This window comes from Amblyomma americanum, chromosome 10, assembly GCF_052857255.1.
Source record: "Amblyomma americanum isolate KBUSLIRL-KWMA chromosome 10, ASM5285725v1, whole genome shotgun sequence".
Classification (NCBI taxonomy): domain Eukaryota; kingdom Metazoa; phylum Arthropoda; class Arachnida; order Ixodida; family Ixodidae; genus Amblyomma; species Amblyomma americanum.
In genome coordinates this window covers 98,887,276-98,901,892 of record NC_135506.1, presented here as the reverse complement: position 1 = coordinate 98,901,892, position 14,617 = coordinate 98,887,276, and the positions used below count along the sequence as shown (strand labels likewise).

At 49.6% G+C, this 14,617-nt stretch overlaps 1 protein-coding gene across 2 annotated transcripts in view; it reads left to right on the top strand.

Moving 5' to 3' along the window:
- Positions 1-14,617, top strand: part of LOC144106526 (uncharacterized) — a 76,419-nt gene that overhangs the window by 23,889 nt on the left and 37,913 nt on the right. For both annotated transcript variants that reach the window (XM_077639373.1, XM_077639371.1), the window contains exon 2: positions 518-697. In XM_077639373.1, the coding sequence (XP_077495499.1) occupies positions 518-697 (180 nt within the window). The remainder of the gene's footprint in view (positions 1-517; positions 698-14,617) is intronic.

Genomic DNA, 14,617 nt, shown 5'->3' with positions numbered 1-14,617 from the left:
TGTAGTTGCCAGACTCGATGTGTGCGAGTAGGCTAAAAAGTCCGTGGTCCGCCGCCGGAAAAAATGCTCTCGCATTTCTCGCGCGATCCGGCCCGCGGACCATGAGCGGACCTCGCAGACCGGAAGCGAAACCCCACGTGACCGCTAGTCCGCGGGCCAAAACACGTCCATGGTCCGTCTTCTGGATACACCTTTAGCTGCATTATCATCGCTCAGAGCGAGCGCCTGCTCAGCATGACCGGCCACGGACTGCGTTTCACCGCTGCTACCGTTCAGTTAAGCGTTGACCTAAACCTCTGTTGCAAAATAAATAAATATATAAATAGGCTTACTGCCTTTTTTTCACGCTCTTTCCGCGTGCATAAACAAAGTTTTAACGAAAGCGCTTGCACAGTCTCTTTCCCTTTTGTGAGCTGCCGTTCCTGAGTCGCGAGTTGTGGCATCGTATAGTTCCGCATGTAGGTTTGTACCTATGGTATAACAGTCGTCCCTCTTCGTTCCCACTTGTCGTCGACAGATGTCGGCTGCGGTTATCCGGGATCACCGCAACACTGCAGCGTCTACTTCTCGAGGGATGACATGGCCCCCGGCACGTGGGCAACGTACGCCTGCGACCCTGGATACGAACTCCTGGGGCCGTCTCGGCGACAGTGCACCGCTAACGGAACATGGGTCCCCGTCGGAGTGCCCTTCTGCGGTGAGTCTCGCTTTGGGTTCTTACCACCAAACTTGATGTTGCATCAAAAACGTTTTATGCGATAGAATAGAAGCCTCAACGCAGCCAAAAGCCAATGGTAGTCGTCTGGCTGTGTTCACAAAAATCCTGATTGGCTAATGGGTAGTGAAGTCATCAGTGACGTCACCAGACCGGAGAAATACCTTTGGTTAACCTCAGGGGTGACCGAGTGTTTGAGCATCCGCCTCGCATGCGGGAGGTGCGGGGTTCGATCCTCAGTGCCGCCGGGCACCCACCGGTGATACAATGGGTACACGCTTTCCCCTGGTCTGGTGCTCGGCTTATTTAGGGTAAAAAAAGTATTCCACCCCACCTTCAGAAGTCGAAAATACTTTGTGTCATGGCACTCTTTTGCCATACGTAGATGCCCTTGCGCCATAAAAATCCATAATAATCATCAAATCCCTTTGGTTGGAGAGAGGTGGCGTCACCAGACCGCATGGCTGGAGGGAAGGGACATCACAAAACCAGGTTCGCCTGTGTTCCACCTATCAACCGTGACAGGTGCAGGTTGTGTAGAGGAAGAGCTCGAGAAGAGCACAGTGGGTCTCGCAAGCCCTGCAATTCATTTCCGGTAGAGGCATCAACAGCTTCGAATACTAAAGCATTGACAACACATAATGGAATTGGCTGTACTCCCGCTGTTTTCGAGTGAGAGTAATAATCAGTACACTTTTTGTTCTAGCGTCACTCTCAAAGAGAAATGGTGACAAGGAAGGCATGGAGGTTGCTCGCGCAGACGCATGTCCGGTGGGCTACCCTGCACTTGGGGAAGGAACATAGAATGATCGTCAGATAGGATCCAGAGAGCTGAGATCGTAAGAAAGATAGGGCGCACTCGCAGTAGTGTCCGTAAAGTGTAAAAGCGTTCCTTAAGCTTAAGCTCCTGCAGCTGCAGTCGAATGTCTTTGTCGGCCATGGTTTAGTTATGACGTTTCAACCCGGCCTTTACCTCGGTGTCTTTGGCGTTAGGCAGCTGATCCCAAGTTCGCTGCTCAATTTAAATGGAGGCGAAATACAAAAAAAAAATGATAGGGTTTTAACATGGTTGGACCGGGTAGACATGCGAAAGGATGTGTCTAGCCTGGTTGGCTTTATGGTTTTGGTTTGCTGGGTCGTCAGCCGGTCTGGCGGCGATATTGACCCAGGTTAAGCTCTGATCGAGGTTGAGCTGATCTTATCTATTCGCGCCGCGGATGGAATTTGATGTAGACGACGGTGTGCAATGCATAGCGCGAGAGTGTGTTGCAGTTTAACACTCAGGCGTGATCTGCTGCAGCGATAGCATAGTGCTCTCGTACAGCTGTTGGCCAGCGAAGCTGATCTGTTCGCGCCGCCACGGGTTTGCAACCGTGTCACGGCACTATATATTTCAGCACTCGCCAAGTGCTGGGCGATGTCAGCGCACGATAAATAATCCGAAGTGATTTAAACTGATGCGGAGCCCTCCACCTCGGTGTCCCTCATAGCCCGTGCATCGCTTTCGCGCATTAAACCCCACAATTTACAATTTACAGTTATATCTTTCTCGGCGGCATTTGGAATCTTAGTGTAGCATTGGTATTATTCACATTGTTCGTAGACCGTTGTGCTACTTAACCGCTGCTGTGGCTGAGTGGTTATGGCGCTCGGCTGCTGGTCCGAAGGACGCGGGTTCGATCCCGGTCGCGGCGGTCGAATTTTGATGGAGGCGAAATTCTAGACGCCCGTGTGCTGTGCGATGTCAGTGCACGTTAATGAGCCCCAGGTGGTTGAAGTTTCCGGAGCCCTCCACTACGGCGTCCCTCATAGCCAGAGTCGCTTTGGGACGTTAAACCCCCGTAAACCATAAACCAAACCGTTGTGCTACTTGGCGATGAAAAAGAGAAACGTTAGGGTGATGGTACTGTGAGCGACTGCATGTCATCTTATGGCGACGAAATGCGAAATCAGATGAATGACTTGATGCCTCAGTGTGCGGACGGAACCATGTGCAACCAGAAAGTTAATTCCTTCATTCTTGGCCGGGAGACACTCATTTACTTTGCCTCTTCTGGCCGAATGTGCAACCAGAAAGTTAATTCCTTCATTCTTGGCCGGGAGACACTCATTTACTTTGCCTCTTCTGGCCGAATGTGAATCGTTTTCCTATGAAGTGTTTACATCGCCAAAATTGCCCACCTTGCAAACACAGTGTCTCTAGAAGTACAAAAGCCGAGTGAATCTTAAAAGAATGACGTATCATATATCATAACAGGTCGTATAATGTGATCATATGATACGACCTTGTGCCATGTGATATCTACCTCGTCCTGGATGACATGAAGACGTCTATAATTAGCTATGTGTCGTATTGTGCTGGTTTCATGCACAATGGGTGTTCTGCGATTCTTTATTGGTTTACTGTTTTAGCTAGCACGGGAAGTGATTTCACAGTTACTTGTAGCGCGTCAGCACAGGTGGTGAGAGAGGATTTAACGTGCGAAGCTGTGACCCTCATCTCTAGAGATGATTAGCTACTTGGTGCAAGAGTTTATACCTTCCCAATTATCTGACAATTTAACATCTTACAATCATCCATCTGACAAACTAAGAATTGCACCGGCTCAATTACTTCCACAGATTTCCCGCTGCCTACAAAATTCCGTCCTTGTGGGTAGCCTCAGTGCAAACTCGGGCGAAGAAGACGACGCTAAATGCGCTTAAGAAAAAAAGAATATAAGAATGCGTCATTCAAAGCGCCCACTTGGTCACTCAGCGGCACGAAACTGGTTCCGAACGCACAGCGATCTCAAAGCAACGGGATGAGATGCGGCCGAAGGGGAAGCTGGGTTCACTGCGTTTTTTGGCGCGAGCAATTTTCTCTTTCTCTCTTTTTTTTTTGCTTTCGCGCGCTTTTCATGACTGCGGTCGTGGCCCAAGGCGAGTTCTTGTCACTCAAAGTAACCGGCCGCACCAGTCCTGGCGCGAGACACGCATTCTGCTTTGTGCCGACCGATCTATAAGCGGCCTTCGCTCCGTGCTCGACCCGGTTAGGAGCGCGGACGTCTGAACTTGACGAATTAAACGTCAAGCCTTCCTCCCTCGTGCAAAGGGAGCGGCGCTCTTCGCGAAGAATGCTCTCTGAAGGAACTGTGAGCCAGAAAAAAAAAAAGAGTGAAGTGCGCCCAACTAGGGGCATGGGAGCAGGCGTTTCGAAGGAGCGTGACACTACGCACATGGCGTCCCCTTTCCGGGTTGCATAATCTCCACTGGAGAAAGAAACACAGGATGCCTAACGGGATGCTGCTCATCACGGAGATGACCTTTAGAAGAATGCCGCGAGTGTAAACAGCCGTCAATGCGCGCCGTCACGGACGAAGCAGCGGGAAGCCACGGGGAGTTGAATTTTAGGTTATGGAGCCGGTGCGTATGTGTCGTACAAACCGACTACCTTGTTTACGTGGCGCTCTTGCCCATTGTTATGCATATTGTTTTGTAATGCACTAAATGTAAATAGTAGACGCCCTCAGCTCTAGCACTGGATAATCAATATAGATCAAAAGAGATGTGAAAAGTCGAGATGCTTGTGCGCTGTGAGTATACTGCGTCACGTTAGTGCTACCTTTGGTTATAGCCGAATACAAGTAAAGAAAAAAGCGGCTTTTCCACGTCAATGGACCCCGTTCTAGCCAATGGCGTCGGCCGATCTTCATGACCGGGTTGGCCTGAAAATGTAGGCAGTGGCAGATGAAAGGGGATAGTACCCTCCCTTCATTTTAACGAAAATTGACATAAACACGAGAAACATTGATTGGTGCTGCTGAAAAAAAAAGTGCATTCCCAATGGTCGCCTTGCTACTTTTGGGGCAATCTTCTTCTTCGTCTATAATTTCATCCTCGTTTTCGCCTTCTGTTCACGGAGCTAATATGTTAAACTCCCACAACCAATATCTGCTGATACGTGCCACGAATGCTGTGTACGCTGTACGTACTGTCCATGCTAAACGTGGCCATATATATGCACTCTGCGCTTTTACGGACATGTGAGATCTTTAATGCTGGGGCTTAAAATATGCCGCTGAGTGCGGGTGTATGAGGGGGCGAGAATATGACTGAACCTTTCCCGTATCTTGCCGTTCTTTCTGCCGTCACTGAGCTGATCAAATGTTTGTTACGCTCAAAGCCTGACCCCAAGCGCAAGGCTCGAAGCGTTCTCGTATTGCGGCTTCAAGATATCAGTTTATTCTCGAATGACCCGAACCCTACATGTGACTTGGGGATCTATTCTCGCCCGACATTTTCGTCCCCGAATAGACACGATCAAACCACTGGAGTGGCTTGGCCCAGACGTCCAAAGCCGGGAAATATGGCGCTCGGTCCCGCCCAAGCGACCACCGGTGCCACGCCACACTTCTATCCGCACGAAGAACTCCCCATGCGGAAAACAGCCGCGACTGCCAGCAATAATGCACGCAGAAGCAGTATCGAGGAGGGTGCCTGGCATAGACATGTATAGGACGTCCCTCCGTTATCCGGTACAGGGCTCCGACATACCGCATGCCTCTCACGACGTCCGACGGTCCCTCCTTCCGCCAGTGGCCAGTCACGACCGCGACGGCCAACATCGGCGACAGCGACGCTGCGTGGGAGAAAAAGAAACTAATGCAAAGCAGGCGGAAAGCGGTGGGGCTTTGCGGTCCATACTGGGCACGCTAGACGAAATAACTAATCCAGAACATACAGACAGATGGCAGTCCCTCCATCCTCCCCCTTTTCTCTGCGCGCTCGAACCACATGAAACCAATGCAAAAAGAAACTACGTATAAGAGAGACGAGACAAGACGCGAAAAAAAAATGAAATAACGAGGAAAGGGAAGAGAAGCGGTCCCCACCGCAACTCTCCACCGGGCGTCAGCGATGTTTCCGAGCTGGTCGTGTTGTGCCCTCGTTTTATGCGGCTGCTCTGTTTTCTTTTGTTTCGTTTTTCTTCCCTCTGGGGGTCGTCACCGGTGATGGAAAGACGGCTTTCAAGTTCTGGGTGCATTTGAGCGTGTCCTTCCTTGGCCGAGCGGACACGACGGCCAATGCTGCGCTTTCTTTTGCTGACGGGGTCGCTCTTAATGTCTGTTTTTCCCCTTGGCTGGCCACACGACAAGCGGCTGACAGACGGGATCTTCGTGGCAGTATTCTTTGACAAACAGCTGTTGAACATAGCCACGCGCGGAAAGATTGTCGGAGGGCGGTGGGGGGGGGGGGGGGGGGGGGCACAGAACAAACACCGCCCTGGCATTAACTGAGCTCAGAAGAGAAGAAAAAACCCCACACGTGCGTGTACTTTGAGCGGCATTGTGCATGCGGATGGTTCTCGCGTGTCTCCCGCTCGAAGGCTCTCTTTGCTCCCAGACAGGTCAACAATGGATATGTACGCGTACTGTTGAGCAGCGTCTGGTTGACGTTTCGGGTGTTTCCTCTCGTAGGCTGTGCCGAACGGTGTCGTTACCCTCGGCTTCCAGGATGAATCTATAGAAGGCCGCTCCAGATGGGTTCTTATAGTTAGTGGGCACCTGTCCGATCTGGCATGCGGGCGCTAATCATTTATTGCAGGCAGGGAACGTACGTGTAAAAAACATAATGACAGCAGGTACTTGCTGAGAGGATCACAAGCATTTCCCTGTCGTCGGGCGCATAAAGTCTTTTCAATATCAGGTCCTTTTGTTGAAAGGCGCACCGGCCTTGAAGGTGACGGCGGTCGTTCGAAGTGCTTGAAGTTCAAAGGAGATTCGAGAAGATAGAGCTCAGCGCTACGAGAACGGACAGCAATGAAAAAAAGATCGAGAAGTTGATGACGTAAATGTAGTTTATCAGTATCCATTGAATATAATGTGTGCTTTCAGATCTTGAGCAGGTTTTTGCTTTTCTTTTCGAACTTTCACGTTGTGGCTTGAGTGCATCAGCAGACAGTGACTGAACGACATACAAAATCTTTTGCTGCGAGAAACTCCGCAGCTCTCAACGAAGTAGCAAGAGGGAGTTCATTTCTTGGATTAGCGAGAGGTTGAAACGTTCTGCTTCGAGTTTTGAAATGAGTTCTCAACTGCCGGACCTTTCAGGCGCGCCGTGCTGCATGCACCCTTCAGTCGCACCGTGGTGCAACTCCGTCGCAGATCCTTTCACATGTTTTGTTGCGAAGGGAGATGCCTCTCCTAAAAGCGCCTTTGAGGACTGTTGTATGACAGAGTAATTTGCATCGCTTGCTTTAAAAAAGCAGAGGTATACTTAATTGATACTAATATATTTAATTAGATTTTATATGAATATATTTTAAAGCTGTAAAGACATAAAAAAGAAAGCCAGATTAGTAAAGCACCAAGAAATTAAAATTTGTTATGTGTTAAGAAGAGGCGTAGTAACTCGCAGTTTAGCTGGACACCTCAGCAGCGCTATGAGTGAGGCAGGGAAGGAGAGAGTGAGAAAGAAAGGAAGAGGGAAATGTGCGCACCGTTGTAGAGGGCTCGAATAATTTCGATGACTTCAAGTTCAGCGTGTCGATGGAATTGCATAACCAGGCTTGGGGTGTGGCCTTATCTCGGTGACCAGAACTGACAACACACTCCCTCACCAGAGCAGGATTTGGCCACCTTGGTGTAATACTTGGCCACAGCCTTCTATGGAGAAACCAATTAACCGCCGGCCCTTAGTCCCGAGCAATCGACCAAATGGAATCTGAACGGAGTGGATTCCAAGAGAAGGCAAGCGTAGCAGGGGGCGGCAGAAGGTTAGGTGGGCGGATGAGATTAGGAAGTTTAGGCATAGGGTGGGCGCAGCTGGCAAAGGACAGGGTTGATTGGAGAGGCATGGTTATGGCCTTTGCCCTGCAGTGGGTGCAGTCAGGCTGATGATGATGATAATGATTGCGCACAGATTGTTCTGCGGATGGCCGTTTTGGAATTCGCCTCCGTTGAAGCGTTGTTGCCGCGTCATAGAACTAAGGGAATACTTGATTGCGAGATTTGAATATATGGCTTGCACCGACGTCGCACCCGGTGACTGTTGTATGCTAGTCGGCCGAACCACTGTCAGACCGCCTCTAGCTTACCGCCGCCTCTGTCAGCGCGCACCGTGTTGGTTTGCGTGTCCATCCGCAGTTTCAATATGGTTTTGTGTGCTGTTGTTCGCTGCTTCAACCATAGCGACATCTTCAGGTGACGAAGCCGACTAACCCGAACCTCTTCCTCACACTAAGGTCTTCGTCGGCAAGCGCGACCACTCCAAGATGCTTAGTACGAATCGGCGAGGATTGGGACTGGCTTGCATTCAGTGAATCGATTTGCACCCCGAGAATCATACCTGTGGGTGGAGCTCATTTCGTGACAGGTAAGAGGCTTTTGCCGTGAACGGAATGTTTGCGAAAACGTGGTAAGAAAGGACTACACCCTGAAGAAGTAAATGTTTCATGCCTGCGGGACGCTACCCGATTCTTTTCACAACACAAACCCAGACTGTGCCCCGTAGCTGCATCTTGGTTGCAGCACTAGACAAGCCGGTTCGGATCGCCACCAACGCAGCGAACAATGACGGCAGAGAAATCGGCGTGCCGAGGCCGAGCTTTTCGCCTAGTAGACGCATCGCACACCGGCTTCTCACCCACACGCTTGTGAACTAGTTGTGTGCCTCCATTGATTCGAAGGCTTTAATTTCTTCCAACGCCACAAAGCTGGATGAATAAACTAGATGTCGGTGGCGATATCATCGCAGGTCACTTCAGGAAGCACATCGGTAACGTCCATCGTCGTGTCGACCCCCGCCCGTCGCAGCGTGTACGGATCCATGTCGTCGCACATTTGCACATTTTCTGCCTGGCGTACACGCGCCGAAACAACACCGTTCAAATTAATAGCCTGAACTGAATGGCTCATTGCTCTGTAGAGGAATTATTGCTTCCGAAAGGATAAAATCCAAAGCGTTCCAGAAGTGATCAGGAACCACAGAACGGACGAGGGGGGACGCATGAATATTTCCGCAACATGGCTGCCAGCGCTTGACGGGGGTGGAAGTGACGTTGCGTGCAAGCCACGTATTCCTGGCCGCGATTCTGCACTGAGTATTGAAGTTGCACTCCTCGCTTTGAGCCGCCGTAGCCGCGAAATCAACGAACCCCTAACTTTTTCTCAACTTTGCAAACTCTGTACCGAATGCACGATGAAGATGCTAACCAAAAGAAATAGAAAAAAAATTCTAAAGGGTCTAACTTCCAACATGATAATGCGTGGCGGTAGCGCTTTACGCGATTGCTACACTGCTTCCCCACTTTTTCAGAGTATTTTCACATTTCTCAGACACTCTTTGCTGCGGCTGGCCTCTGTAAAGAAAAGAATAACTTAAAATGCAGTGTTACTCTTGAAGCTAACGTTCCAAGCAGCAACACATTTCAGCTGAGCCTTTTCACAGTTGGAAGGTGGTGGGCGCATTTCATGTAGCACACATTACTTTCGAAAGAAAACTACCTTATCTGAATCCTGATATGGATTCTGCCTTATTTTTTCTGCACTCGCCAACACAAAGGCTTCACCGGTTGTGTGGTTGCAGAACTTCACAGGACGCAAGAAAGACGATCGAAGGTTCTCCTATAGACGCGCGGTATGCTTTGTCGAACGTAAGTCCCGGTTTTGGCTTTCTGCGACCACAGATAGGATTGAGAACAAGCCTCAGTTTGCGCCTTAGCAGACGAAGATTCTTGGCTTAGACCCCAGTTTGGGAGGTCTTTCAATGACTGTCGAAAGCGCGGTTGCTTTCAATCACGTGCATTCGTGATAACACCGAGAGAGTGCCATGTCTTGTTGTGCACTGCTGGAAAGAAGAGAAAAAAAGGCATTTAACGCGGTTGCACTTTTATATTCTCTCTGAACCAATGCGTATTGCGTTGGGGCTGCGGCTCAAAACCGCGTTTCAAAAACCCGCAAAAAAAGTGCTACACTGCCAGGGATCAATAGCTGGAATGGTTGCGCTGGAGGAACCTTTTTTTTTTTCTTATTCGCTTTGTTTTCTCTCTAGAAACCACGGTCAACTTGTTGGCTTCTGCCGGGAGGCACGCAATTCAGCGTTGGGGGCGTACAAATGGCAGGCTTTTTGTTCACCTTGCGCCTGGCCGGAAAAACTGCGACGTACGCTGCGTTCCGACCGCTTGCTCTCTCTCTCTCTCTCTCTCTCTCTCCGACGCGTCCTTATTTTAGCAGGTTGGCATTTATTTTGCGCGAACGATACATTTGGTTCTACGACGAGGTCTCCTTCGCCTTTTGTTCTTTTATTTTTCGCGGCTTCAAACACCAAGTTCTGACGCGGAGAGCCTTCTTATTTAGAGAGAAAAAAAAGAGCGATTCTTTATCTTTTTTTTTGTCGTTATTGTTGTCGAAAAACTCTCGGCAAGCACACACACCCCCAGGAAACGATTTACCGGGTTCTGGAATGAGAAGCACGGAAAAATAATAAAAAAGCCAGCGGAAGAAAGGTACAAACAAGAAACGAGTCAGACGCCGTCGTTGGTGAAGTAGCAAAAAAAAAAATGAGCCAAACGAAATGAGGGAGAAGATGGCCTGAAGGAAGCAGCCGGCGTTCCGGGTCAGATGCGTAGAGACGGCGGCAGAAGCCGTCGCGCAGCCCGTGCCCTCCCTCCTCCAATGCCCCCTCCCCTCTTTTATTTCCATTTTTGTTTTGGCTGGTTCACGGGCCTCCTTTTTCTGCTTCGCGCTTGTAGTGTATCTTGGGGGACGCGCGTTTATTTTTTTCCTTTATGCCTGAATACCTGTTCTGGTAGGAATTCTTGGGAACTACAACGGCGTTTTCAGCCAAGTATTGGTTCTCTCTCGTGTTACTCTGTTTTCTTGGTTCCTTTATTTCCACGCGTTCGACTCAAGTACGCTTGTCTCGCTTGCCTCATCTTTATTTTTTTTTTGCGTGACCAGCGGTTCTTTCCCCTGCTGGCTTTGTGTCAGTTTTTTTTATCAGATCAAGTATTGTTAGGTATTGTTACAACCAAGAATGTGAATTCGCACGAGATGGACCATAGGTTTACACATAAAGGCAAAATATCCCTTGAAGGCCAAAATTCACCCCCCCCCCCCCAAAAAAAAAAAAACACACTATGGAGGAGGTGTTGAAGTGCGTTCACCTCGGCGTATTTCGCGACGTTACATTCGAACACATGCAAGCAAGCGCTTGCTATTTGTGTGGAAACGAAAGATGCCAGACAGTTTTGCGTTTTGGTCCACTTGGGCAATGCGAACGCATTTCACCATACTGTCGCGTTCCTAGGCATTTGCTCAAATTCTCGAGCAAGTCGTTTTCGCGGTAAAAAAGTTGACGAAACGCATAAAGTTGCTTCAACACGCCAACACGTGCGGTGCCGTTAGCACACCGGCATTACGAAGTTGTCGACCTTCTGTTCATGACGAAGGAGAGAGAGAGAGAGAGGAAACAGTGCGTCTAGGTTCGGTCGAGCGCGCTTGAACAGTAAGTACACTGCATAGGCTGCATAGCGCCTGTAGTGTGCACTAATGTCATCTGTCACCAGTCTGAAACATGAGCGATTTGTTAACCATAATTTACACTACATCTACGCACTGTCATGACTCAACGTGTATGGTTCCGTGCCGCTGAGCCAGAACTCGCGACTTCGACAGCCAGCCGATGTTGGCACATTTCGGTTGAGGCGAACTGCAAAAACGCCCCGTCCGGAGACTTCAGTGAGCGTTATTTATGTCAGGATTGCCGAAATTGTTGTAGACTTCGTCATGGCTAGCTCTATAGCCAGTTTTAGTGGAGACAAAAAAGAAAAAATGCCCCAAAATTGGCGCTCTGCATTGTTACCGTGTAAGCAGCTGCATAAAACTGTCCTGATACCTTAATACAGTCTCCAACAGAACTAGATATGAAATCGACTCCTGCCTGTTGCAAAAAAAAAGAAAAAAAAAACACGCATTCGAATCATACGTGGAAGAGTATAGGCATTATGGTCCCGCCTGCCAGCGTCCCGCGTCGCCTCTTGCATGCTATAAGCTCAGCCATGCAAAAGCTTTGAATGGTTAAGCCTATATCATGTTAGGTTGCCTGTTGGCGTAACATCATGACTTGCACAAATTATTCCAGGACACCAATTGTTCTCGTCGTCTCTTTCCGCACCTTCGTTCGTTTTTCTTCAGCTTCAACGCGAAATTAAAGAGAAAAAAAGCGGCAATCGCCCGAAAGCTATACGCCACAGCTTTGAATGTCGTTTTCATAGCTGAAAAAGTGACAATAAGCAGTTTCTTGGGGGGCCTGGGAAAATAACTATTCGGGGAAAAAAATAAGCCTGGGTCTATAGTCTCTAGAACGCTCGAAAAGAGAGTAAAAGTGGGTACTTTGCACAGGACAATGCTAAGTTGACGCTATGGGGTGCGACGCAGTGCAAGGTTGAGATTTAATTTCGGCCCTTTGTTTTTGGGAGTTCGGCCGCCCGGGGAAGTAGGCAGTCTGGATTACTGCATCCATGCTTAACGCAGCGGCTCCGTGAAGACCACAGCGGGCACTTGCTCGGAATATTCGGTGTGATCCCTCTTTGACAACCACAGCATATGTGGACACTCGTGCCGACAAGTACAACATATATGGGCTGCGTAATGAGTGTTTTGGGACAGTGCTCTTTGTCAAGTATACTCACCGACTATCGCCAAAGCAAGTTCTTTCGATGCTCTACTTACGATTGGTTCCAGTGACCTTATTCGCTTCTGTACGGCTGTTCAACGCTAAAGTATCTCTCAGTGTGCCTTTGAAAAACCCGCTTCCACGCGGCTAATCATCCGCAAGATATTTTTTCGCGGTCGCTTCCTAACCTTTAATTCTATCACAAAGTGAAACACCGCCGCCGTTAGAGCGATGACCTGAATGCCGTTTCCGGTTCTCACGGGGCAAGAAAGATAAGGAACAAAAACATGGAGCACGCGAGACGATCCTCCGCGTAACGGCGCGCGCACTATCTAGTCCGACCTTGACGCCACCGCAATCTCGCCCTTACATCGACGTCCGGCTTGGAGCGCAAAATTCTCATGCTGAGCACGTCCGCACGTTCGAGTTTGCCCTTCCCTTGGTTGTGAACGTTTCTTTTTTGTTTGCGTGCGTGTTGTGTATCTGTCTGGTTTTGCTTTTGTTTCTTGCGCTTTATTCGACGCTCTACCTGCGAGGGTCTTACTAAGAAACGATGGAGGTCCGAGGGTTCTCGCTTGCATTCGCACAATGCGCCAACGCTGCTTCTGTCCATTTTTAACAGCTGCATTTCGATTCGCAATGCTCTCCCTTGTGTGGTGCGCACCACTTGAATGTGCATTCTGGTCCGCGAGCCCTTTGAATGCGTTTATCAGGTTCTGTTGCCAGCAGCTGGGGCTATGGCTGTTCTGGGCTGCACATCCCTGTTGCTGCTGTAGGCTCTTTGTGGACATAACATGCTTGCATTGCTACATATAAGGGTGGAGCTTTGCGTCGAGGCAGCTATATTAGTGCAGTGCCTGTCTTATGGGAGGCGTGGTCGTTTTAAGGATATTGTTTGTTAACTGCGTCAGTGCACCCGAATCGAGGCATTTTGCGTAATCAGATCGCCATATTAAACGCTGCGGCCATTTTGGTACTCTGGGGCGTATGCTTCGTAGGTGCATACATCACACTTTTGAACATTTCCGTGGCAACTTGACCATCAATAGTGAATTTTTTTCGTGCTATTCAGAGTCAGTATCTCTGGGCAATGTGGTTCGTTGTATGACTTGAAAACTTCAAGGCGTCCACTAAACCTTGTAGCGCATAGGAAGGATACCGTAACGCATGTACCATTATCGTACTACTGCACTTAGTCGCGCACAAAAGCTACATCATCGTCGAATTACAGACCGATTCAATGTTACACTTGTCACCCTTGTGTTTCTTTTCGGAATCTTTTATCTTTGTATTGGTTTGGTTTATGGGGGTTTAACGTCCCAAAGCGACTCAGGCTATGAGGGACGCCGTAGTGTAGGACTCCGGAAATTTCGACCATCTGGGGTTCTTTTACGTGCACTGACATCGCACAGCACACGGGCCTCTAGAATTTCGCCTCCATCGAAATTCGACCGCCGCGGCAGGGATCGAGTCCGTGTCTTTCGGGCCGGCAGCCGAGCGCCATAACTACTCAGCCACCGCGGCGGCGTTATCTTTGTATTCGTATACAGACGCGTGGAAAATGGGGTATGCGCACAGGATGACTGATTTTTTTAGTGGCCAAAGAACACTGGGTCTCGTGGATGGCCGTAGTGCAAGGCTCCGGCTTAACTCACTTCGACGATCTGAAGTTCGTTCTTTAATGTGCGCGGAAATCTCGGTGCTTCAAATATCGATGCAGAGAAGTTCCGGTTCGCCAAAACTCAGTGCACGAACTGCTGGTGTACCACATCTCGGCGTACCACATCTCGGCGTACCACATCTCGGCGTACCACATCTCGGCGTACCAAATCTCTGTTCCAAATCTCTGTGCCGAATCTCTGTGCCGCAAATGTAGGCGTGGCAAATGTAGGCGTGGCAAATGTCGGCGTGGCTAATGTCGGCGTGGCAAATGTCGGCGTGGCAAATGTCGGCGACCCCGCCGCGGTGGCTCAGTGGTTAGGGCGCTCGACTACTGATCCGGAGTTCCCGGGCTCGAACCCGACTGCGGCGGCTGCGTTTTTATGGAGGAAAAACGCTAAGGCGCCCGTGTGCTGTGCGATGTCAGTGCACGTTAAAGATCCCCAGGTGGTCGAAATTATTCCGGAGCCCTCCACTACGGCACCTCTCTCTTCCTTTCTCCTTTCACTCCCTCCTTTACCCTTCCCTTACGGCGCGGTTCAGGTGTCCAACGATATATGAGACAGATACTGCGCCATTTCCTTT